A 26,470-nucleotide genomic window follows, 5' to 3' on the forward strand; every position below is an offset into this window, starting at 1 on the left:
TCTCCAGCACACCCTACTGAGGAAAACATTCAATACTCATTCATGTTGAGCATCCACTCTTCCTCTGGGATCCAATGTCAGCCCTCAGTAACAGTTGACTTCTGGGAGCCAAGCCCTGTGCTAGGCTCTGAAAATTGAAGAAACAGAGACATTACTCTTGCCTTGCTGGAGTTGTTATAGTTGAGCTAAACAACCACAAAAATGGTATATAACTACTGCCCATAGGGTGGTGGTACAAGTCTAAAATCCCAAAAGGCAGAGGCAGAGGCAAGTGGCTCTCTTGAGTTCAAGGCCAATAGGGTATACAAAGCAAGTTCCAAGACAGCCACCACTATACAAAGAAATCCAGACTCAACAATCAAAAAGTATCATTTGAAAAGGAACACCAGGACTTGGTGGTTTAAGATCACCTCTAACATGCCACATTTCAGTTGGAACCAGAAGGTAGGTAGGTAGGTGTGTGTGTGTGTGTGTGTGTGTGTGTGTGTGTGTGTGGTGGTGGTGGTGGTGGTGGTGGTGGTTATCATGAGATAACCTGGGGACTGGCCAAAGCTCACTTTCTTTACAGCAGGAATGGGGGCAGAGCTCCTCGGCTCCTGCTCCTACATCTGAACCTCTTTCCACATCGTTTGTGCAGGCAACCCCCCTCCACATTTATGAGAAAACTTTATCTTAAGTTCTCTGAGCTACTAAACATGGGCTGTATGAACACTCTGAGACTATGTAAAGGAATCCAACATTCAACATAGTAAAACAAAAGTTGGACAGTTTATTTTGTCAAAAGTTGAAATACACTTTATCACCTTCCTGTTAAGCTTGCATATGCCAAAGTTGAATCTCCTCCTACCCCTGGAGGAATCTGCTTTAGCTCTACACTGACATACTAAGTCCACAGCAGCAACTACGAGGTCATGTTTTGAGTCTAAAGGCAGAGTATAATATAGGCAATAAAAAAATTTGTCCGTTAGGTATTTAGCAGACAGGGGTCTTGCTAAGCTGTCCAGGCTGATCCTTGAACTTCTGGGTTCAAATAATTCCACAGCCTGGGTAGTGCTGGGATGATGGGGACATGCTATAGCACCATGAAACTGTAGTTCATATATACTAGAGTGAATGATGTCAATTTGGGGCATACACACACTTTGGGAAAGGATGGCATGGCATGAACATAAAGAAATGGTACAATCTACTTTAACTGTTGTTACCTTTAGAGCCTTCCCTGAGCATCTGATACCTTACATTTAAAAGGAGAAATTAATAGAGTACCTACACTAACATTCTAAAGACTGGCCGTCTGACATCTATAAAGTTCCCTACCACATTGTCATCTTCTCACACTCACAAATACCCATTTCCAGACAAGTCTGGTATTCTGTTCACAACATGCTTCCTTTAGATTTCATAGATTTCCTTCATGTTCCCCTCACAGTAGTATCATACTTTCTAAAGCTCCCACCGCAAACTCAGGATTAACCCCATCTTGAAACACCCACCATGTTATATAATAGTTTATGTGATGGGCAGTTGACACATATAACCTTCTTTTCCTAAAAACATAAAGGTTTTACTCTTGTGACAAATATTCCAAGATTATTTTCTCCAAAAGATCACCAAGCCAAACATTTGGCCATACTTTTATTTACTACATATACTATAAACATATACAATACATGCTACAAAAAAAAACCATTTTTTAAGATTTAACTGTCAAGAAAGTGTATAGTGTTATAATACAATGGCACATGTTCATATTTTATTTCAAATTGGTTTGCTTATCACCCATCTCAAACCATTAATAGTGAAATGTTACTTGTGGAGAATTAAAATCTATTTGCATTATTAATAAACAATTCCAACAAATTAATAAGAATTAACCATGTCATATTAGTATCCAAAAATGGGCTCTTGCAGAAGTGATTATATAAAACATAGCAGCCAATTTTTGTTTACTTTGCTCTGGGACAATGTACAGATGCACTTGACTAGGATTCTAGCACTTGCTATTTCTGGAAGATATTTGAAAGAAGTCCTTTGATCTCATGAGGTCCAGTAACTGCCACACCCAGCCAAATCCAACCAAACAGTTCCTGCAAAGGCTTTGAACTAATCACTGAGGAGCTCTTCTGATTCCTGTAGAGTTGCATATCCCATCAACACCACACATAATGAAGAGACTGTACAAGCCAGCATCAAAGGCAAAGAAAATACAAACATTCAAATCAGTTGTGACAATAATTTTCTATAAATATTTTAGATGCCATATTTTCAGAGAGATTTTTGTTTTGTTGTTTTTGTTTTCTGTTTTTGAGACAAGGTCTTACTTTGGAACTCTGACTGTCCTGAAAGTAGCTCTGTAAACCAGGCTGGCCTCTAACTCAGAGACCCACCTGCCTCTGCCTCCCAAGTGCCGGGACTAAAGGCATGCGCCACCACACCTGGCATATGAAAACAAGGTTTAATGTGCATTTGGAAATGGAACCAAGCACTCAGGTGGAATATGTCACATACTGCAAATCTGTTCACTCAACATCACTGAGACCTACTATGCGTTTAGCACTGTGCCAACATCTCCAGAGTTGAGTATTAATGTCTTTATCAAGCATTTACCTTAGAGTGAGGTACAAATGTATTAAATTAGCATCAACTCACTAGTTTGCCTGTGGTAATGTATGCAATCCTATGCCAACTGGTGTCCCTGGGCCATGTAACAAGTTTCTGCACTCTGTTCACTCTTTCATACAAAATTTCTACACACATGTGCTAAGCAATGTGCTAGCCACTGCAATACCATGATTTATGTTCAAAGAATGCAAATTCATCAAATTAATGTATACAGAACAACTAAGAAACATTATTTTTCTAAAATGAGGTTCAAAGCAAAGTATAAGGTGTTTCTATTGGTCATACCACACCAGAGACCAGCAGGTGCCTATTATCACCCAATGAGCTCATATTACAGTCTAAAGAAACCCTAAATCATTTGTAGCCTCATAGGCCTATTCTTTGGAGCATCTGAGCCCACATAAATCAATCTACACTTTAAAGGGCTTATAAACTAAATCTGGACAAAGGAAAACCCAAATGAAGGCCATTTAAAGTAATGTCCTTCAAGAACTATTTTGGCCATGTAAAATGATACATAAGTAATTCAGGACTGGCACAGTTTTCAAAGTACTAATCTACCCCAAATGCATAGAGTTCTAATCTGCCTTTTATACAACTTGCACATGATGCAGAGGGCAGAGTTTGGCCCCTGATACCTTCTACAGGATATAGTAGTGATTGGTCCTTCCACTCCAAGTAGAATCTGAGAACATCCCATTAGGATGCTAGCAATCAGGAGAAATGGCCCTGCCGGATCCATCCCATCAGCAAGGAGTCTCTTAGCTGTGGTAGCAGTGTGAACCTATGATGCCCTCTTGGGAGAAGGCAGAGAGCTGGGAGTTAATCCACTGAGTGAATCCAATACTGGCTTAAAGCTATGCACTGAATAAAGTGCTCTGCACATCCTGCTTCTCATCTGGAATGAAGATACTCACTATCCTAAGAATCAGGCCACTTATAGGTACAGGGGAAGGGAGTAACAAGGAAAGAATCCACAAAAAGTATGAAGCATTGACTGGGAAGGAAGACAAATGCCTCTAGTAGTGTTCTCAGAATCCTCAGGATTTGAAATGTCAGAATGAGTCATACAATGGTCATGGTCCATAAATCCAAATGCAATCCCACTGGGTAATATTCACACAGTGCATGATTACTTCATGGGAGTGGGAACAAACAGTCTGCTGCCGTTTGAGAGTATGGTGTCAAAATGAAAACAGAACCACTGAAGAAATCAGGGTAAGCAGTGTGTAACATTCTCTTCCTGACCATCAGTTTTCCACAGGTTGATCTATCCTAACCAAGAGAAAGGAGGCAAGGTATTTACCTCCTCTCATACAGGCATGGCCACTACCACATAAAATTGCCAATTCAGAAGTTAACCACGCAAGCCCTCCAGTTTCGTACCCTGAATATGGTAAATATGAGTAAGAATGGAGTATCAGTCTTTAAAAAGATCACAGGCAACAGAATGCTTATATAAACTAGACTGCTTTGACACCTGTAAGAAAATTGTATAGATGGCAATTGGGGGAAAACAGATTGTTCCATCTGTCAGCAAACTGTTGAGCTATACTCAGCTGAAGTCCTCATCAGGATTCTGTTGATCCAGCAGACGGACATGTGTGAATGGGAAGTGACCTCGTTTGCCATTACACTCCCCTTCCCACTGACCACTCACATTAATCTTCGTAACCTTTACCAGCTCACCGACCTGCAGGACGAGAATAAGGAGAGCACTTTATTTCCAGTTAAGAAGGCAAGCTGAAAATCTCCATTCTCTGTTAGGCATACCCTGCCCATGTGATTGCTCTAGGGCTGATGTTATAGAAATGGCTACTCACTACCTCCCCAGCCCCAGCCACCAGACTGGTTACTTGTGGTTAATGCAGGCAAAAGGAAGGAGTGCTGTTAGCAGTGGAAAAAGACAAAAGAATACAGAAAGTAAAAACGATCCTTAAAAAAAAAAAAAAAGACTTCTTGTGAACCTCAGCATGTCTAGATGAGCTAATATTCTTTTTCTCTGGGCCCCCCCCCCCACCCCACAAGGTTTGGCTTGGGGATAACTCTTCCTGGCATATGTGGCAGCATGGCCCAAACCAAACCCTAGGACAACTCTCTCATACAATATTGTGGCTGCCACTGCTTGTACAGCAAAGGCAACCACACTGCATTTGGATTCAGAAAATGAATTATTCCTATTATCTTTCAGCCAAGACCAAATCTTTACCTAGAGAAGGTATAAGCCAAATGCCACCTCTCAAATCTAACTGACTTGCCATTCCTTAAAATGTTTATTACTCAACCATGGACAAAGGAAACAAAATCCACTAACTACTATAGTTATAACCAGCCAACTATAACTCCTTCCATTTATATATACAATGTCATTTATAAAATCAAATATAAAGTTTTAACAAGATAAAACTCTGCCTTGCCATGAACTAAAGACAAGTTTCATAAACTAAAATCCTAAACCAGCAGCATGGTGATGCATGCTGTAATCCTAACACTCGGGACACAGAAGTAGGAAGATGACAAGTTTAAAGCCATCCTCAGCTACATGGGAAATGTGAGGCATGTGTGCCAGACTACCTGAGTCCTGTCTCAAAAGAGAAAATGTAGCAACAGCAAAAAATGAAACACAACAAAAAGACCCTGAATAGTCAGATAATGTCCAGTTTGTCGCTTGGGTTTTACATTGTTCATGTATGTAAACATGTCTTTTGAGTATATTTTATAGATGTTAATTTCTAATTCTCAGAATAACCCTCCATGATAACATTTTTTTATTTCATGGACAAAGTGGAGGATTAGGACAATCATCATTATACACGCAACTACTAATTTGAACTCAGGGTTATGTGATGCCAGCGCTCACTGTGCTGACTATAGGTCAGGAACATTGAAGCTCTGCTGTATGAGGCTGCAGGGACTCCCTAAATGCCTCTAGGAGTTACTGCACAAAGCCAACTCCTGAATGCTCAGGCTCTCCTACAGAACCAGTGTGATCTCACTAACAGGGAAAACTTGCTTACTGGCCGGTCTGTAATTTCCCAAGGAAAAATCTGAAAGCCATAAGGCCTGATGTGGTTGTTTGAAAAAACAGAAAAACAAAACAGGAGTAATGGAAATAAGGGATAAGATACAAAGGGTGAAAAAAGAGCAGCTCCAACTGCCAGTGCCATGAGGACTGTGGCTATCTGTGCAAAGGCAGAAGACAAAAAAACCACCATTACAACCAAGACCCTCTGCTAGCATCAGGGTTCAGTTCACTGCTAGTGATTACCCAGCTCAAAGTTCCTGATATCCAAGGTGGCTGGCTCTCACAAACACAAGTTTTCATATAGTCTTCAAGGACCCAAGACATCAAAGTAAAATTTCACTTGCTAGTAAAAGTAATCTAAGGCTAGGGTGTACCTCCATGATAAAGCATGCACACAACATACACAGGACCCTAGACACTGACACAAGGGAGCATTCTGAAGTGCTGGAAATGTCTGAAATGTTGACCTACATGATCATCATACAGTGTCCCTCTGTAAATTCACTAAACTGAGTAAGTTCTGTATGTTACCAAGTAATTTTATCCCTCAGTAAAAAGTAGGAGGATATCTGTCAATATTTTACTTAGCTTTTCCTAGGTGTTAGAATATCCCATCTGTCATCAGGCCTTTTCTCTTTTAAAGAAAAATGGGGAGTTCCTATAGAGCCAGATGTCCTAGAGGACAGAATTTAAGTACAACATACATCAAACCTTTGCCAAGTAGAGCCATCTTTTTTTTTCCCCCCTCCTCTGGTTTTTGTTTTGGAGACAGGGTCTCCTCACTATTCAGTCCTGGCTGGCCTTAAATTCACAGAGAACTGCCTGCCTCTGCCACCCAAATGCTGGAATGAAAAGTGTGTGCTCTTATGCCTACCTTTGGAGCCATCTTTAAGATAAAGATTTCCTGGAGCATGCCTTTAACCCCTGCATTCAGGTCAGTGGCAGGTAAATTTGAGTTTAAGACCAGCCTGGTCTGGCAAGTTCCATGACAGCCATGGGTACACAAAGTACACAGGGTACACAGATAAGCCCTGTTTCTAAAACCAAAACCAAACAAACAAACAAAAATATATAGAGATTCTCCTGATTCCGCCCTACAAAAGAAACTCGAGATAAATTGTAACTTGCTCTTATGAAATATGAAACTCACTGAAACATTAGGAGCTAAAAAACAGGGCAAACACCAATGATATGATTGTGTTTGTTTGTTTTGGGGGGGGTCAAGACATGATTTTTCTGTGAAACAGCTCTGGCGGTCTCACAACTCACTTTGTAGACCAGGCTAGCCTCCAACTCTGCCTGATTCTACCTTCCAAGTGCCATCACACCCAGCAATGTTTGTAATTTTTAAATGGACCTAAGAGTGACAGGTAAATAGTCAGCTGAGCTAATCAAACTCCCCAAAGTGGCCTTGAACTACAAATACTTCAAAAAGGCAATTGTGAAAAATAACCCTTTGTGGCCCATGGGGTCATCCTTCTGAAATGCTCTAAGTACTTCAGGGCTTTTGAGGAAGGATAAAAGCCAAAGAGAACAAGGGCTTCCAGTAAAGGCACATGAGACAGCTTTGCCAACAGTTTGAAGAAAAGGGCAGCTGTCAATCCTGGGACATCAAGGGCAGTCATTGCTGTCTCAGAAAGCCAGACAAGAGAGGGAGGATTATTTTGGTTTTCTGAGACAGGGAGGTGGCTCACTGACCTCACACAGCTGAGGAGGAACTGCTACCTCTCCTGCCCAAACCTCATCTCCCAAATGATGGGATTATATGTGTACAGCAGTGTCTGGATTTTGTACTATTTTATTTGTCTGTTCATTTGAGATAGGGTCTTACTGTGTAGTCCTGGCTGGCTTGAATTTACACAGACAAAGCTGGCCTCCAACTCTTACAAATCCTCCTGCCTCTGTTCCTTCCAAGTGCTAGGGAAGTGGCACAAAGCCAGTATCTGCCCCAGAAATGCTACAAGTTTCTCTCCCTCTCACCTCCCTCCTTTAGTCTCCCCTCCCCCTTCCCTCTGAGACAGGGTTTCTATGTATAATAGCCTTGATTGTCCCAGAACTTGTTTTGTAAACCAGGCTGGTCTCAAACTTACAGAGATCCACCTGCCTCTGCCTCCTAGAGTGCTAGAATCAAAGGTGTGTGCTATTTCAAATAGTTTTTAAATGAAATGTATGTCTGTGTGAGGGTGTTGGATTCCCCGAGGAGAGAGTTACAGACAGTTGTGAGCAGCCATGTGGGTGCTGGGAATTGACCCAGGCTCTCTAGAAGAGAAGCCAGTGCTCTTAGCTGCAGAGTCATCTCTCTGCCCATTATTTCAAGTTTTAAGTGAATATTAATAGAAAACAAAGAAAAGTTGGGGTACATTGATACAACACATATAATCTTAGAATGCTGGACTCAAAGCTAGTCTGGGTTACGGTGAGTCTCTATGCTCAACATTAACCACAAAGACAAACAAGAAATAAAGATGAAAAGACCTTAACACATATTATCAAGACTCTCAAGAACTCTTAAGTTGAAGATGATCTTTAACTTTCGATCCTCCTGCTCCTAACTCCTAAGACCAGGATAATAAGTGTGTACAATCACAAGTTCTGATGACTTTTTTATTCCTAAGATAGGGTCTAGCTATATAGTCCTAGGTGGCCTGGTACTACTAGCTATGTATTATTCTAAACTGGCCTTGAACTCAGTAATCCTTCTTAGCTTCACAAGCATTAAATTTTTGGGTCTGCTCAGCTTCTATTTCCCTTTACTCTTGGGGAGAGGGTAAAGGAGGAAGCTCCACTATTTGTCTCTCCATCTGGTCCTCATCCTCCTGCCCAATCCTGTAACATCCTCAAGAGCAAGCGTAAGGATGAAACAGCGAGTCATCTATGAAGAGAACTAAATAGGGTTATTGGAAACTTAATGAACTGGTTTGTTTCCTGTCTCTATACAGCCAAAGTCAGCTGTGATCCTAGTGAAGACATAATCAAACCTACAATGGTTCAGGAACAAAATGTCCAGCTAGCCTCACCAGAAAGTTTTAGCAATAATGAAAAGGAAACTGGAGCCCAGACAGCATTAAATTCTGAATTACACTAAATAGGAGGCTGTCGGGGAACTTTGTGAGCTCCTTTGTGGGTACACCCCAGGTTATTGCTTTTCTAGGTTTTGTCCCTATTACCTAACAGGAGAGACAGCAACAACCACCAATTTTCCTCTGATCCAGACCTGCAGGATTCCAGTGAGTACTGAGCAGGATGTGTACGACAGCACAGGGACATGACAGGAGAAAAAAAAGAAAGGAAGAAAGCCAGTGAGAAAGAAACAAGTGAAGAGAATCAATGGCCTCCTGGGTGCCTGGGAGACCAGAGTTCACAATAGGTGTTTCCTGTTATTCTTCATAATGTGTACCATTTACTTATGTGCACACACATGCATGCGTACATGTGTTTGTGTGTGTGTGTGTGTATTTACACCACAGCATACACATGGAAGTCAGAGACAACAAAGAGTCAGGTCTCTTCCTAGCATGGGCTTCCAGGATGGAACTCAGATCTCAGCCTTTGATGGCAAGTGTCCTTACCTGCAGAATCATTCCACCAGCCCCACAATATATTTTGATACAGTATCTCTCAGTGAACCAGGGCTCACCAATTTGGCATGGCCCAGCTGTTCAAAGAACGCCAAGGATCCTGTGTCTGCCTCATTCAGGTGCTGGAATAAAGGCACATGCTGTTGCTCCTTACTCTCTATGTAGGTTCCAGGGATCCAAACTCAGACAAAAGTCCTGTGTGGCAAGTGAAGTAAGCCATCACCCCACTCAAACATTTTTTAACAAAGGCAAAAAAATATTTTAAGATTTGTCTGGGAAGAAAGTTAAGGAAATTATAGCAATCTAAGTCAGGAGTCAACCAATTACTGCTTCTAATCAAATCCAGCTTGCTGTTTTGGAGGTAGTTTGTCATTGTGTGTCTTTGTGCTGGCTTCTGAGGTTAGAGGACAGCTCTGTAGAGTCAGTTCTCGTCCTGCCCTTCTGCAAGGATTTGACACTACATGGTCCCTATTCATAAGCTCTCTACTCGGCCACTGCAACTAGAAGGTAGTTATAACCAAGCAACAGGGGGAGCCTGGTGTGTTCAATAAAGCTCCTAGTGAGCTAACAACTCCGTAAGAGAGCTTGCTTCAAACCTTAAATAAGACTTGAGTTCAGTTACCCTAAGTCAAATAAACATGGAAGGAGGACTAAGTGGTGTACACGTTTAATCTCAGTACGTAGGAGGTGGACATATCTGAGTTTGAGGCCAGCCTGATCTTCATAGTGAGCTCCATGCCAAGGCTACATAGAAGATATCTAAATAAATTAAAAAAAAAAAAAAAAAAAAAAAAAAAAAATCAAAAGGGGCTGAGAACCAGGCATAGTCTCACACCTGTAATCCCAGCTCTTGGAAAACTGAGGCAGAAGGATTGCCTTGAGTTTGAGATGAGCCTGGGCTACAATGTGAGTTCCTGCTTCAAAAAGAAAAGGCTATGGATATAATTAAAATAGATAACTTTCCTAGCATGCAAAGACTTTATTTAATCTCTAGTACCATGGAAAACAAAGTTGTACACAATGGCATATACCTTTAATCTCAGAATTTGGGAGGCAGAGATAGACAGATCTCTGTGAGTTTAAAACCAGTTGGTCTACACAGTAAGTTCAAAGCCAGAGCTATACATTGAGACCCTGTCTCAAAAACAAACAAACAAATCCCTGCCCTCACAAAGAAAAGTTTAAACAAAAGTAATTTCCTAGTCAGGAGGTATAGTGAAGTGGTAGAGTGCTTGCCCAGCATCCACGAGAGGCCTGGGTTCAAATCCCTATACTACAATTTTTTTTTTCCTAAAAGCTAGTATTATAAATGAGACCTAAAGTCCCCAAACTGAGTTGTGTCAGAGGCATGACACAAACCACATAGGAGTGCCAGAAAGTATTTTAAACTGTTGAGGGAAACAGTAATATTTGAACTGTACTGATTATTAGGTGGGGCTGGAGAGATGGCTTAGTAGTTAAGAGCACTGGCTGTTCTTTCAGAGGACCCAGGTTCAATTCCCAGTGCTCATAATTGTAACTCCAGTTTCAGGGGATCTGACACTCTCATACGGACACACATGCAGACAAAACCCCAAAGCACAATAAATAAATAAATAAATAAATAAATCTTCTCTGAAAAGTTACTAGGCTAGAGAAGTTCAGTTTTGACAAAAGGTCACATTAGAGGTACTAGAAAGATGCCATGTTTATGAAGTTGGTTGTGGAAGTTGTAATGTAATGATAAAAGAAATAAAAACTATCCAGGGCTGGGTAGTGGTAGTGCAGGTCTTTAATCCCAGCACGTGGGAGGCAGAGGCAGGTGGATCTCTGTGAGTTCAAGTTCCAGGACAGCCTCCAAAGCTACAGAGAAACCTTGTCTTGAAAAATAAAACTAAGCAACAGCAAAAAAAAAAAAAAGTTATTACAAAGATACTAATGACAGTTTAATATTTGAAAGATCAATTTGTTATTTCCAAAGTTGTATGTGTGTTGCTAGGGATTAAAATGAGGGCCTTGAGCACACCAAAAATAAACAAACAAATAAACATTTTCATTGCTGTGTTTGCTTTTCATTTCTGTGTTCAAGGTGGTCAGATCCCCCTGGAACAAGACTGATGAGCTGCCTGATGTAGAAAACCCACCCAGGTCCTCTGTAAGAAATAAAAATGATCCTAATCTGTGAGCCATGTCTCTAGCCCCCACCACCACTTATGAACTTATTTTAAAGCAAACAAGAAGACAACATTTATCTGTGTGAGGACTGCAGCCCTGTTACGAAGATAGACTGAATCTCTGGGTTTAACATCTCTACTGTCTCCTCCAAAGGTCTGAATGATTCACTCAACCCCCACCCCTTTTCTGGAATCAGGGACAGGGTCTGATTTTGTAGCCCAGGCTAGCCTTAAACTTGAAATCCTCTTACCTTCACCTCCATCATGCTGGAATTTACCATCACACTTGACTTAACCTGTTTTCCTGGAAGTTTTTCTTTATAGCAAAAGAGGGTTAAGGTTCCTTCCCACTGAAGAATTCTCATGTGTCAACTGTTTTTGTTTTTGAGACAAAACTTTATAGCTCCAACTGTCCTCAAACTCAATATAGACCAGACTGGCCTTGAACTCAGAGATCTAAGTTCTGGAACTAAAAGATTGTGTGAACATGTGCAGCCTAAGCTATTTTTTTCAAGCTTGTAAGAAAGGTATCTTAAAGCCATTTTAAGGTATCTTTTATTTTGAAAAGGCCCTTTTTAGAAAGGTATGTAACTCAACACCAACTAAAAACAAATTTTATGAAATCATACCAATTTCAACTCAAATCTTTATCCCCCAAGATTTGCATATTATTTCATAGCAGAGGAAGAAGTTCTACCATTTTTAAGCATTGATACCACTAATTAACAGAGACATTCTTAAAAATAACCTTTCATTGGACTGAAGAGATGGCTCAGCAGCTAAGGGCATGTGCTGGTCCAGATTCAGTTCCCATCACCTCATTCCATAACTCCAGCTCTAGCCTCATACATATATGCAGGCAAAATACACAGTTAAAATAAAATAAATAAATCTTAAAACAGAAGTGATTTTGTTACAGTAACTATCCTCTTCTGGGTATGCAGTCACCTGTTCCATGAATGACGTTTTCATACTCTAGTCCATTAATAAAATCTGCTCACCTACCATGAGCTTAAAAACTCGCTTTATCTTCCAAGCAGTGGAACCTAGACAACATACACTCCATTTCTCAAAGCCAAGACACAAGACTTTAAAATTTGGACATAATCTCAAAAACTACAAATTTCCAACAGGGGTGTGATGGCTCATGCTTATAATCTTAACAACTGGGGGCTTTTGCAAGAGTGTCATACATCAGAGGCCAGTGTGTGCTACACTGTGAGCTCCAGGCCATACTGGGCTAAAATGAGTCCTCATCTCAACAAAACACTTTTAAAAAACTGGGCATTGCTGGGTGTTGATGGCATACACATTTAATCCCAGCACTTGGGAGGCAGAGGCAGGTGGATTCTGTGAGTTCAAGGCCAGTCTGGTCTACAGAGCAAGTTCTAGGACAACCAGGGCTACACAGAGAAAACAAAACAAAACAAAGCCCTTACACAGAACTGGCTTCTCCTGTCCAACACAGCAAGCAACACAGACAAGTAAATCTGTTTTTTGTATCTTACACTCTTAGTTATGGCTCAATTCACATCTGCACGTCATTGTCTCCTCTGTGTGTGTGTGTGTGTGTGTGTGTGTGTGTGTGTGTGTGTGTGTGTGTGTGTGTGACACTAGGGACTAAACCCAGGGCCTGGCCAATGCTAGCATTCAGCCTTTCCTGATTCAGATTCAAGTCAAACATAATTAATAGTAAGGCTATCCACTAAAAGTTTTTGACTGGGTGTGGTAGCACACACCTTCAATCCCAGCACTCAGGAAGCAGAAGCAGGTAGTTCTCTGTGTTTCAAACCAGCCTGATCTACAAAGTGAATTCCAGCCAGGGATACATAAACACCCAGTCTCCAAAACAGAAGGAAAAAAAAATTATGGAAAAATCCCACTTAAATATATTGCAACATACCACTTACTACGTTCTGTGTGAACCCATCTTGTTTTAGACAATGACAAACAGAAAGCAACAAAGAAGTTAGAATATAGATGAGAAAAGTTACTTCATGTTAATTCCTATGAAATTCAGGTGGTTATTAGTCAAAATAGGTTTAGTAGATCAATCAGAACATTCAGTTACACAGTTTTAAGTTTACTCATTGCAAAATAGGTTTTCTCTAAAAGAGAGAAAACCAACATAAAATGCCAAGATCAGTATTTAATGGTTTGACATCTACAACATTACAAAGCTGGTGCTGCATCAGCATTCCTACAAAGCTGGAAGAGGTCTGAAAGGGAGACCCTGTAGCAGATCTCGTCTTTCTACATTTTGCACATTATGTACCTCCAAAGCCAAGGCTGTCTTGTCGTAGGCATTAGGGACTCGCTTCTGGATAACCCTGGCATAAATGGGCCCATTCTGGAGGTTAGGGAGCGGAGTGTTGACGCTGGGTTGGGCATAGGGCCCAGGCTCCGGCCCACCCAGTGGCTGTGGGTGGGAACCCTCCTGGTTACCTCCAATCAGAGCCGATACTGAGGCGGAGGCAGGTCTATACTTCTCCACGTAAGGGACTGGAATCATCCCCCTCTTTCCTTCGCTGTCCTCTGCATTCCACCACTGCTCTTCAGGCTTATCCCGGATTCTCAGGATGTCTCCTTTCTTAAAGGGAAGATCTTCTTCATCATTCCCATTAAAGTCAAAAAGGGCTCGCACATACTCTGCCTCCTCCTGCCTGAGAATCACTCCACTACCCTGCCTGGATCTGGAAACTGGTTCTATCAATGTTGTAGTGTCCAAATAGTGTATTTTGTAGAATTCCAGTAAAGCAGGCAATGAATCAAATTCTTGATCTCCTATTCGGAGCCGGGAGGGACTCACTCCTGGAAAAGACAGAGCAGAGTGTCATTTGAAGGTATACTACACTGTCGATGAAACAGATTTATGTATTTCTCATATGTATGTGGTCACTATTTGATCAGCAAAGGGAGGATTCTAAAAAAAGAAAAGCCAAACCCTTTTCTTCACAGCCCAAATGGTTATCATCCTTTAAAATTGAGCATACTCTTTCAGAGGACCTAGGTTCCATTCTCAGCACCGACATGGTGACTCACAACTCTAACCCTAGTCCCAAGGACCTAGTGCCCATTTTCCTGACTCCTTGGGCACTTGGTACACACATGATGCACCATCCACGTAGACAAACACCTATACATTTACAACTCCTGGTATTAAAGACAAGTGGCTAGGCCCAAAGCTTTTTTTTTTTTTTTTTTTTTTTTTTTGGATTTTCAAGACAGGGTTTCTGTGGCTTTGGAGCCTGTCCTGGAACTAGCTCTTGTAGACCAGGCTGCCTCTGCCTCCCAAGGGCTGGGATTAAAGGTGTCCGCCACTAACATCCAGCTTGCTCTCCTTTTTTTAATAGGTCCATGCAACTGCTTCAATAAGAGGTGAAAAAAACTTGGAAGCTACCCTAAGCTATATAGATTACCATCATTACAATGTACAATTCTAAGATGGCATCAGATTCTCTGGAATGTGAATTACAGATGTGAAAAGAACTCTGCAAGAGCAGCAAATGCTCCTATTCAGAGTCATCTCCTGAGACCCAAAGATTTAAGTAAGTATATGCATGTATGTCTGTGTGGAGGTATGTGCATGCAGGTGCCTATAGAGTGCAGGAGAGGGATTTAGATACCCTGCAGCTAGAGTTACAGGTAGTTGTCAACTGCCTAGTGTGAATGCTGGAAACGTAACTAGGGTCCTCTCTAAGAGCAGCATATGCTCTCAATCTCCAGCCCAAGACGATCCTTTAAAAAAAAAAAAAAAAAAGTATTTATGTGTATGTGTTTACAAAAAGGTCAGAAGAGGCATCGATATCCTGGAACTTGAGTTAGAGGTGATTGTGAGCCATCATGTAGTGCTGGGAACCAAACCCTAGTCCTTTGCAAGACCACCAAGTCCCCTAAACCCCTGAGCCATCATCTCTCTAGCTACACACACACACACACACACACACACACACACACACACACACACACACAGAGAGCTATCTCACAACCCCACCCCCAATCTATTCTTTGACAGCAGGAAGATCAGGAGTTCCAAAGTCATCTTAAGATCCATATGAGCAGCCTGGTGGGTGGTGGCACATGCCTTTAATCCCAGCACTCAGGAGGCAGAGGAAGGCAGATCTCTGTGAGTTTGAGGCCAGCCTGATCTACAAGAGCTAGTTCCAGGACAGCTTCCAAAGCCCCAGAGAAATCCTGTCTTTGGGGGGGGGGGGTTGCACATGTGCTTAAGGGCACCTTAGCAAAAACTAGGGACTAAGGAGATGGCTTTGTTGGGAGAGTGCTTGTCTAGAATGCATGGAACCCTCAGTTTGACACCCAGTACCACATAAACTGTACAGTTGTACAGGTCCACAGTCCTAACACTTTGGAAAGCATAGGCAGAAAGATCAGATGTTGAATGTCAACCTCAGTTATATAGGAAGGTAGGGCATAGCCTGGGATACAACCCTCCATCAATCTGTACCCAATCAAGGAGCCAAGAGAAAGGACCTAGTAGAGACACTTCAGATTCACCATACCATAGTCAGGTGGTGGTGGCACAAATCTTTAATTCCAGCATTGGGAGGCGGAGGCAGACAGATCTCTGAGTTCAAGGCCAGTCTGATCTACAAAGCGAGTTCCTGGACAGCCAGGGCTACACAGAGAAACCCTGCCTCCAAAAATCAAAAACCCAGAAAAAAATTCTCAACACCAATTCATATGCCATAAACACAGAGCATATTTCTACTGAGTCTACAATTCAAGAATAGTAAATGAAAATGCATCAGCCCACATGAAACAGAGCCTTGGGATGCAGTTTAGAGAGCTTCCATAAAACTGCAACATGAACCCAGTTCATTTTTAGAAGCTTTTAAAAAAAATTTTTAAAAAAGTTGATGCTAGATAGTAGTGGCACCAGTCTTTAATCCCAGTATTCAAGAACCAAATGCAGGTCAATCTCTGTGAGTTTGAGGCCAGCCTGGTCTGCTGAGTAAGTTCCAGCACATTCGGGACTACACAGAGAAACCCTGCCCTGAAAAACAAAATGAATGAGTGAGTGAGTGAGTGAGTGAATGAATGAATGAATGAATGAATGAATGAATGAATGAATAGGGGAGCCAGCAATATGACACAGCAGATAAGGGCTCTTGCTACCAAGCCTCACAATCTGAGTTAATCTATACAGGTTGCTCTCTGGATGTTACACATGCACACTGACACATGTACCCACCCACATACACATATAAGCAAAAAAAAAAAAAGTATTTTAAATAAGTGTGAAAGAGGCTGGAGAGATAGTTCAGCAGTTAAAAACACTGAATGTCACAAAGAACCTGGTTTCAGCATCAACTTGGTGGATCACCACCATTTCTAACTCCAGTCATGGGGGTCTGACACCCTCTTCAGGCCTGAGGGCTCCAAGCACATATGATGCACAAACTTAATGCAGCCAACACCCACATGCAAAAAATAAAACTTCTGTTAAAAAAAAAAAATTTAGATAGGTTCTTAATATGTAGTCCAAGCTGGTCTGTATTCTAGCATTATACAGCCCAAGCTAGCTTCAAATCCCTAGTAACCCACTTGCGCAGGATCCAGAGCCACCACTGCTGGCTGTTTTGTTTGTTTTATAATAAAACAAGCACTTTGTATGTGCATGATGTATGCATGTAATCAGAAGACAACTTGGCAAGAACTCTGCCTTCCAGCTTTAGGTGGGCTCCAGGATCAAACACAGGTTGCTAGGCGTGTGAGACAAACACTTTGCCCACTGGGCATTGCCCGATGACTATTTTCTGAAACAAGGTTTGTGATATAGCCCAGATTAGGCCTCAGTCTATGATGTTCCTGTCTTGGCCTCCCAACTGCTACAATTTAAAGTGTGCAGCACAGTATTCAGCATGAGGAGACTAGTTTGTTTATAACTATACAGTTATAACCTTACAACTTCTTTTCAAAAAGAACTGTTCCTATTCTAGTCTGCTCTCACCAAACTAATTCAAGATAATTTTCCAAGTGAAGGCAACAATTGTCATAGTGTGAGCAGGGAAATATGCTCAGCACTGCCTGCTCGAGAAAGCTCCAAGGATAATGAATGTACAGAGCCGAGCAGCTGACACAGCAAAAAGCATGTTGCTAAGAAAATGGTCCTAGATCACAGAGGCAGAAAACTCGTTGCTAATGTTTAGCCAACCACAGACCAAGGTGCACCTGCAAAATGGCTTTTACTTGTTGCCCCACTGAAGCCATGGTTGACAATAAGAAGTGTTCATAAAGTGACATTTATTCTTTAAAGACATCTTGGTAGTGCTAGGGAGCATATATACTCTTTTGTGTTTGAGACAAAAGTCGAACTATTTAGTCACATGGAATCTTCTGCCTCCATTGCCTGAGTACTGGCATTAGAAGCATGAGCCGCCACATCTGACTTTACTTAATATTTTTAAAATACTATGTTTTGAGACAGGGTCTTCACTATGTAGCCCTGGCTGGCCAGAAACTCACTATATAGACCAGGTTTTGTCCTCAAAATTATAGAGATCCAGTTGTTTCTGCCACCTGAATACCGGCATTGAAGCTGTATGCCAAATATAACCTATTTATTTGTATTATTATTACTGGATATGTGTGTGGAGATCAGAGGACAATTCATAGAAGTTGGTTTTCTCTTTCTACCTCACTGAGCCAAGGTCATTTGTATTTTGCTTGTGCCTTGTGTCCAGGCTACCTGGCTTCTAAAATCCCAAGGGTTTCCTCTATCTCTGCTTTCCATGACACTTAAGAGCACTAAGACTACAGGCGTGAACTACTGTATCCAGTTTTGTCACATGGGTTTCAGGGAACTAATTCAGCATTACTCTTCCCTTGCTAATGCTGTTACCCACTGAGCCATCTCACATATTTTTTTGGGGTAGGCAGGTTCGAGATAGTTTCTCTGTAGTTTTGGAGCCTGTCCTGGAACTTGAGTTGTAACACAGGCTAGCCTCAAACTCGGAGATCTGCCTTTCTCTGCCTCCCAAGTGCATGCACCACCACCAGGCTCACATATCTTCAAAATTTTTCTGAAATTATATTTAATGTCTCAGGCTTGGTGGTAAGAGCTTTTAGCTATCTGCTGAGTCATCTTACCAGCCCTATACATTATTCTTTTTTTTAAGATCATTTTGCCAGGTGGTGGCATCACAGCACTAAAGAAGCAGAGGCAGCCAGATCTCTGAGTTCAAGGCCAGATTTGGCCTACAGATGAAATTCTGGGACAGCCAGGGCTACACCAAAAAAAAAAAAACAACAACAACAACAACAACAAGATTTGTTGTGTGTGTTTGTGTATGTACCTGAGAGCACCACCTATATATAGATGCTCCCCAAGGCCAGAAGAGGTCAGATCACCTAGAGCTGGAGTTACAGGTGGTTGTAAACGCTCTGATGTGGCTGCTAGGAAAAGAACTCTGGTCCTCTGAAAGAGCAGGAACCAATCTTAACTGCTAAACCATGTCTCTGGCCCATATGCATTATTCTTTTTTGGTTTTTTTTTTTTTTTTTTTTTTTTTTTTTTTGTTTCTGTTTTTCGAGTCAGGGTTTCTCTGTGGTTTTGAAGGCTGTCCTGGAACTAGTCTTGTAGACAAGGCTGATCTCGAACTCAGAGATCTGCCTGCCTCTGTCTCCTGAATGCTGGGGTTAAAGGCATGAGCCACCACCTCCATGCCGTGTGGATTATTCTTAATCAACATACTCTGAAATTAGGGAAAGATGTAAAATGAAATTCTACTTCCAGCTTTAAGCAATTTACAAAAAGACAAAGGTGCAAACAGTGTGGTAATCAAGAAACAAAGTGGGGTGCCTTAGAAAGACATCTTTCTATATGGCTTTTATCGAAATGAGAAATGTATTCCTAGAAAAACCAGCAGCAGTAGCAACAGAACAAAACCAGTAACAATAAACTGCCCTAAGACATAGTGAATCACAAGGAAAAGGCAGTTTTGTCAAAACGAACATTTCCAAAGCACCTGTACTTTAGGAAGAAAGGTGACTACTCTCCAGCAATGCTGCTATGCCCTCCCACTCATTAAAGTGCTAATGGCAAGTGAAATGTGCTTGTGTGAGTCTGGGGGCTGCTAGAGGTATCAACAATACCACTAAGCCTAACCACTTTGGAAGGTAGAATGCAATGAAAATATCAAAAGGCTAATATCTTTCAGAAGCTCCTCCAGCACTCCAGTGAGATGTGGGCTGGAACAACAGCTCAGCAGTTAAGCATGCATGCTGCTCTTACAGAGGATCAGGTTCCCAGAAACTACAACTCTAGTTTCAGGAGATCCAACACCCTCTTCTGGCCTCCAAGAGCACCAGACACAAAAGTGGTGCATATACATACATACAAGCAAAACACATAAAATTTAATTCTTTTCTTGGTCTAATGTTGTTAATGCTATATGGTACAAACTCGGCTCACTGGCCTTTTACTTTGGGCTTGCCAATCCCAACTAACAAAGATACAAGCAAAGCAGCAAACAAAGCCTTTCACTTTTCACACATTCTAGTTGCACACTTCCATGGAGGGATGTTTGGTTTGACTACTTGGGTAGTAAAATATATGGGGCAGGCAAACTTCATTGATTTAAACTCCAGAAGGGAAGAAAAAGGAAAAGAATGCACATAAGTCACAGATAAGCCCAGACCTCACCACAGCTATGCATTTGGGTTCCTTTTCCCTCCTTCTAACCACAAACAGCCAAAGGCAGGAAACAGAAGGGAGGGAAAGGAAGGAGATATAGTCGGTCAGTCTAGAGGGCAGAACCAACTACAGAGCTCATAGCTGCCTGGGACTTGGAAAACCTCACTCACTCTATAAACCTGGGTGAGATTCTGAGTATGCAGTTTAGATATTGAGATTGAACCTAGATCCTCACAATGCTAGGCAAGCTTCATTTTTAAAACAGATTCTTACTAAGTTGCTCAGATTAGCCTTGAACTTAATCTGTAGCCTCCACAAGTCCTCTCAATTTGTGATCCTCCTGCCTCAGCCTATCAAGGAGCTTGAATTATAGGCTTACATCACTAGGTCCAGCTTGAGTGTGCAGTTATGAATTAACATATCAAAAAATAAGTTAACCAGGTGTGGTAGTAAGCACCTCTAATCACAGAACTTAGGAAGCAGAAACAGAAAGACTGCCCTAATATGCCAACTGATGTATGAATTGAGTTCCAGGCCAGCCAGAGATACATAGTAGAACAAGTAAAAAAATAAACAAACAAGCTAACAGTTGATTTTTTTTTTGGGGGGGGGGAAGGTGCTTCTCTGCTATCTGCAAAGCTAATTACTTTTTAGCTTTTCAGGCCTTAGGCCACATCAGTTTTTACAATGTCATTTCCCAAAGAATTCATAACACCTGAGGGCTCTGTGCTAAAACTGGCCAGGTTACTTCTGGCAAGATCACCAAGAGCTGCTCCATCACACCTTTCCAAAATCTCACAGCACTTCCTCTTTCTTCATTATCAATCCTTTCTTCCTCCTCCTCTGCCTATAGCATTTACAGAAGTTGCTTAAGTAAGTAACACCCACTACTGGTCCAATACATAGGATTAAAAAGGCCTTCCACCTAATAAGGAAATCTAAAGACTAAGGAAACCTGGCATGATAATGTGTGCCTATAACCCCAGTATCTGGGAGGTGGAAAACATGAGTATAAGGAGTTCAGTATCATTTTTGGCTATATAGGGGAGGTTCTGAGCCAGGCTAGGCTATATGATATATGAGACCATTTCAAAATCGTAACAAATATTAACAATAAACAAGTGAATTAAGACTACATAAACAACAATCTCCTACAAAACAGTGGATAACGGCGTGTACTTTGTAGATTCATGTTTGATGGAATCAAATTCTTTCTCATTCACTGGCTATTACAACTGTTACCTAATTTCCTCTCTGTGCCTCAGTTTCTCTGTAACACAGGGTCAAACACCTATCTTACAGTTTCTAAAGTGGCTGGTGTCAGGCACAGAGGGAGAGACAAGATGGAGAGACTAGCCTAATCTAAAGTGAATCCCTTCTCCAAAATCCAATATAACAAATCTGCCTTTATTTAAAAAAAAAAAAAAAGGTAGCAGATTGGGCGCTGGTGGTGCACACCTGTAATTCCAGCACTCAGGAGGCAGAGGCAGGCAGATCTCTGTGACCAAGGCCAGCCAGCATGGTCTACAGAGTTAGTTCCAGGACAAACCCTAACCCTAACCCGAGTTTGATCCCTGAAACCCATATAGACATGGAAGAGAACCAACTCCTATTAATCCCCACACACACCTCAGCACATGCACCACACACACACACACACACACACACACACACACACACACACACACACACACTTCATGCACACACACAGAAACAATAAAAATTTACAAAAAATAAATTACCCTAAATGGCTGGGGGTCAGCAAGATGACTCAGTAGGTAAAAGCATTTGCCACCAAGCCTGACAACCAACTAATTACCCCCAAACACACATGGTAGAACAGATTCCCACAAACTTTTCTCTGATCCCAATATGTGCCCCGTACCACTCATGCACATATACACACAAAAGAATGTACAAAAAGTATACCATGGAATCTCAACAATATGAAAATTTAGCTTCATCGTTCTCTCAGGATGGCATAAGCCATCACACCCTACACATCATTATATTCTTAAGATTAATATTTATAGCCAGGCAGTGGTGGTGAACGCCTTTAACCCCAGCACTTGAGAGGTAGAGGCAGGTGGATTTCAGTGAGTTCAAGGCCAGCCTGGTCTACAAAGCAAGTTCCAGGACAGCCAGGATTGATACACAGAGAAACCCTGTCTCAAAAAACAAAGACAGACAGACAAACAAACAACAACAACAAAAAAAAATTAATGTTTATAACCTGGGTATTTACTTAATAAGTCTGCCACATTCAAGCATTTTATATATTTGAATCCATTTACTCATTGCAATAGTCTACCCTATGAGGTATTGCTATTTTATGACTTTCACAGAAGAAACTGAAGCAAAGCTAACCAAAAAAAAAAAAAAAAAAAAGCACCCAAAGTAAGAAGGGAGAGAATGCCTGGAGAGATGGCTCAGTGGTTAAGAGCACTGGCTACTCTTTTGGCAAAGGACTGGGGGTTAATTCCCAGCACCCATGTGGCAGCTCACAATTGTTAACTCCAGTTGTTCCAGGGAATCCAACACCCTCACAGACATAACAAAACACCAATGAACACGAAACAAAAATAAATTTAAACAAATAAAAGAATGTATATGTTCAATGCGGTGGCCCACACCTTTAATCCCAGGTGTTGCGTTTGAGGCCAGAATGATCTATATAATGAGACCCTGTCTTTAAATTACACACACTTTATTCCTTTGGTTTTTGGCCTCCAATTCACTATACAGGCAGGGATGATTTGCACTGTGAGTTTTCTGCTTCCACCTCCCAAGTGCTGAGATTACAGGCCTGTGTCACTAAGCCTGATCTGTGTGATACAGGATATTGAAATTGGGGCCTTCAGTCTTACTGAAATGAAGAATTCTATCAACTGAGGTACACCCCCAGCTTCTCATTCAGTTTAGGACTCTATCAGTCAAAATCTAGCCTTTACTGTTTCAAGCAGAAGAAACTAGTGGATCAATTGTTTCAAGTTTTCCCAAGAGGCTCTCACCTTGAAACCTAACCTTATAGAACATGAACAGTAAACTTGAACAAACTTGGCTCTGTGACAGAGTCAAGATGTTCTCAGGCTACAGCAGCATGGCAGAACATCTGTGGGAGCTAAAGACCTATAGTAAAAGTTCAAATAGGGTCACTGAGCTGGGTTCAACAAGTCATGCCTATAAATCCAACGACAGTGAGGCAGACAAAAGGATCTTCGTAAATTAGAAGTTAGCATTGTCTACATATTGAGTTAAATGTCAGAGCTACAAAATGACGCTACCTCAAACAAAGTTATTGGGGTAAGGCGACAATCCCTGTCCTCTTACTCTGTGTGTGTGCGCGCGCGCGCACGCACACACACACACACACACACAGACAAGTGCATGCTGTGTGCATGGAGGTGAGCCCATGGAAGTCAGAGGACAACCCTCAGGAGTTGGTTCTCTTATTCTACCCTAGAACCCAAAGATCAAACTCAGATCCTCAGACTTGCAAGACCTAGTGAGCATCCTGCTGGCTCTGATTTTTATTTATTTAAAATTCTGAGATGGATGCACTAGTGAACACCTTTAATCCAAGAACTCAGGAGGTAGAGGCAGGAGGGTTTTTCAAAGTCAGCCTGGTTTATATAGACAGTTGCAGGCCAGATAGGGCTGCACAGTGAGACTCTGTCTCAAAACAAAAGAATGGAGTTTCCTATGTGTACTTCAGGGATCTCAAAGCAAATAAACAAAGAATAACAAAACTATACAGTAAGGGGCCTGGTCAGTTCTCAGGTCACACTGTCTAGCTCAAATTCTGGTTTAGTTATATACTAAATGTGTGACCTTACAAGTTACTGTATTTCTAGTACTTCGTCCAAAAAATTGAAATATTTTAATAAATGGAAATTGCAATATTTCACTCACTATATTGTTACTGACAGTAACTTATATAAGGCACACAAAGTATTAACAAAGCATCTGGTATACAATAAGTGGTAGTATTAATATTATATATGCCTCTCTAAAACTCAAGTAATTACTATGTGGCTTCAAAAAAAAGAGTTTAATGGGGAAGAAAAACAAAGATCAAGAAACCATCATAAAAGTAAAGATAGTAAGTGAACTGACTGTCCTAAGAAGAAAATGGGGTACAGGACAGAACAAATTGCCACAATGCCAATGAACTTTCCACACCTAACCCATAAACTGCCAATCTTCTGTCCTAGGCCAACCATCTATTTTGAAAAGGTGGAGCTGCTGAGATATAAAACCATAATGCCCAAGCATAGAGAAATATCAAACTAACAAGCCTGCCTGCTACCATTCCCAAATTTTATAACAAAACACACAAAGAGAAAGCTAAGGACTGAAATTTCCTATCCCACTATTGGAAATAAAACATGGGCTACCCAAATGCTAAGCAAATAAACTCTACCCATTGAACTATATTTCCAGTCCCATCCCATCCTAACTTTTTATTTTGAGGCAGCGTCTTACTAAATTCTCCAGGATAACCTGGAACTTGTAAAATCATCTTGCTTCGGCCTCCTAGGTGCTGGGATTATAAGCATGAACTATGAAATGTGGTTGGGAATTGAACTTCAATGATAACATACCATCCTAGTATTGCACTTAACATAAAATAGGTATCCCGCAGATGGCACAAAAATAGAACTTATCTTGTTTAGGGCAAATATGCTACATTAATGTTCCTATTTTATTTTACATATTAAGCCAATGAGACTTAGAAAGATCTAAATGTGTAAACTAAAAAGACCTCAATACTCAACTTTCCCCTTAACTTGTGTACTAACAAAAAGAACTATCGCACATCATATCTGGCCAAAGTGAGTAAACCTAAGTTATGACTATTCTAAGAGCAGGTCTGCTAAGGTTAGCCAAGGAGAGACTGGCTCAGATCTAGGAGCAAAAGGCTTGCAATTCAAACATCCAGAAAGCAAGAAGCTTGGTGCATTACATACATACATAGACAAAGGTAATCTCAGATTCATTCTGTGTCTCAGAAACTTAAGTATTAAGTGGATGTATTTCCTTAACATTGCCAGACATCTCAAACAATATGGGCAAGGTGGCTACAACTCAGTGACAAGACCCCATGGGATAACTAAAATTCTTGGTGGTATCTTTCCAGACAGGTCTGTTCTTGTATCTTGGAAGGCTTTGACCACCACATCAACCTACTGAGCCACAAAAGACCCAGAAGTACATGACTGACACTGTTTAAGCCCAAGGAGAATGAAGCGCCATTCACTTCCAAGGTTTTTCTCACTGGCTATACCTGGTTTATTTTCTGAAGGAAAAAAAAAAACTTATCCACTAATAACTTTGAAACTAGAAACTCTAGTTGCATCAGGCAGTCTTTTGGACACTTCAACTCTCTTGGACACAGTTTGCCAGCTGGGCTTCAATTATGCTGGGCTGGTCACAGAAAGCTTTTTTCTATTACCAAGGCACTTAGTTCACCAACTTCGTATTCAACAAGGGAAGAGCACGGTAAAAAGATTTTGGAAAAATGCCCAAGAAAGGAAAAAATCGACCGGCTTCCTGAGGGTGTCTCCATCCCTCCCAGCCAGCCAGTACGTGGTGACTTCCTACCGAAGGCCACCAGGGGAGTATGGCCAAAACCGGCTCTAACACTGCAGGAAATGTTTCAAGCCTAAAAGTCACTTGTAGGATTAGCAGATTCATTCTGGGCACCTCTGCCAAATTATGTCCCCGCAACATCCCCAGTAACTCTTTGTCCCCAACTTGCCTGGCCCTGCCCTGCCCTTGGGCCTGACCCTGGCGCCCAGCCCCACCCCGGGGCCGCAGCAGTTCCCCTTCCCCGGCTCCCAAGGCACACCCAGAGGCCTCGGTGAGCAGCTCCTCCTCCCCCACAATCCCGCTTGTCGGTGGGAACCAGCTTGGGCTGAAGGCAGCTCCCCCGCCAGAGTCACTCCTGCCCTCTCTGCCCACGTCCCTCCTCCTGAAGCGGACCAGAGTTCCACGGCCCTCACCCCCGCCCGGGGCCTCCCGCCCGTCTGTCCCTCACCCGGCGGAGGCTGAGCGGGCGACGGAGGCACTGGAGGGCGCGGGCCGCTGCTGTTGATGATGTAGTGGGAGACACGCGAGTTTTCCGAGACGCTGAGCACATAGTCCCCGGGGCTGGTGCTCGAGTCCCGCACCAGGAACACCCCGTGCCGCTGGCCCTGCAATAGCGCCACCGCCTCCTGCCGGCTCAAGCGGCCCCAGTACCAACTACTCCGTTCCTCCGAGTCGAAGTTGCCCGCCATGGCCGCCTCCGCGCCTTCACGCTGGGCCGCCGCCGCCACGCGCGCCCCTCCAGCCCTGGCGCCCGCCGCCCAGCGGACCGGCTCCGGTGTCAGCCTCCCAGCAGCGCCCGAAATGGCGGCGGCGGCCGCGGGCCTTCCCCACCGGAAATGACGCG

At 42.1% G+C, this 26,470-nt stretch overlaps 1 protein-coding gene across 2 annotated transcripts; it reads right to left on the reverse strand.

The window, feature by feature from the left end:
* Nucleotides 1-749: 749 nt before the first annotated feature.
* Crk (CRK proto-oncogene, adaptor protein) lies at nt 750-26,470 on the reverse strand. Of its 2 annotated transcripts, none has more exons than XM_051179986.1 (3): nt 26,075-26,470; nt 13,654-14,189; nt 750-4,315 (listed from the first exon to the last, which is right to left on the reverse strand). In XM_051179986.1, the coding sequence occupies exons 1-3, from the start codon at nt 26,313-26,315 to the stop codon at nt 4,178-4,180; spliced, it is 915 nt and encodes a 304-aa protein (XP_051035943.1). In that variant the 5' UTR covers nt 26,316-26,470; the 3' UTR covers nt 750-4,177. The 2 variants fall into 2 exon arrangements, with proteins under 2 accessions (XP_051035943.1, XP_051035944.1); XM_051179987.1 differs by having other exon boundaries at nt 4,166-4,315; nt 13,824-14,189.

The sequence above is a fragment of the Phodopus roborovskii genome, unplaced genomic scaffold (genome assembly GCF_943737965.1).
Source record: "Phodopus roborovskii unplaced genomic scaffold, PHOROB, whole genome shotgun sequence".
NCBI classification, from domain to species: Eukaryota; Metazoa; Chordata; class Mammalia; order Rodentia; family Cricetidae; genus Phodopus; species Phodopus roborovskii.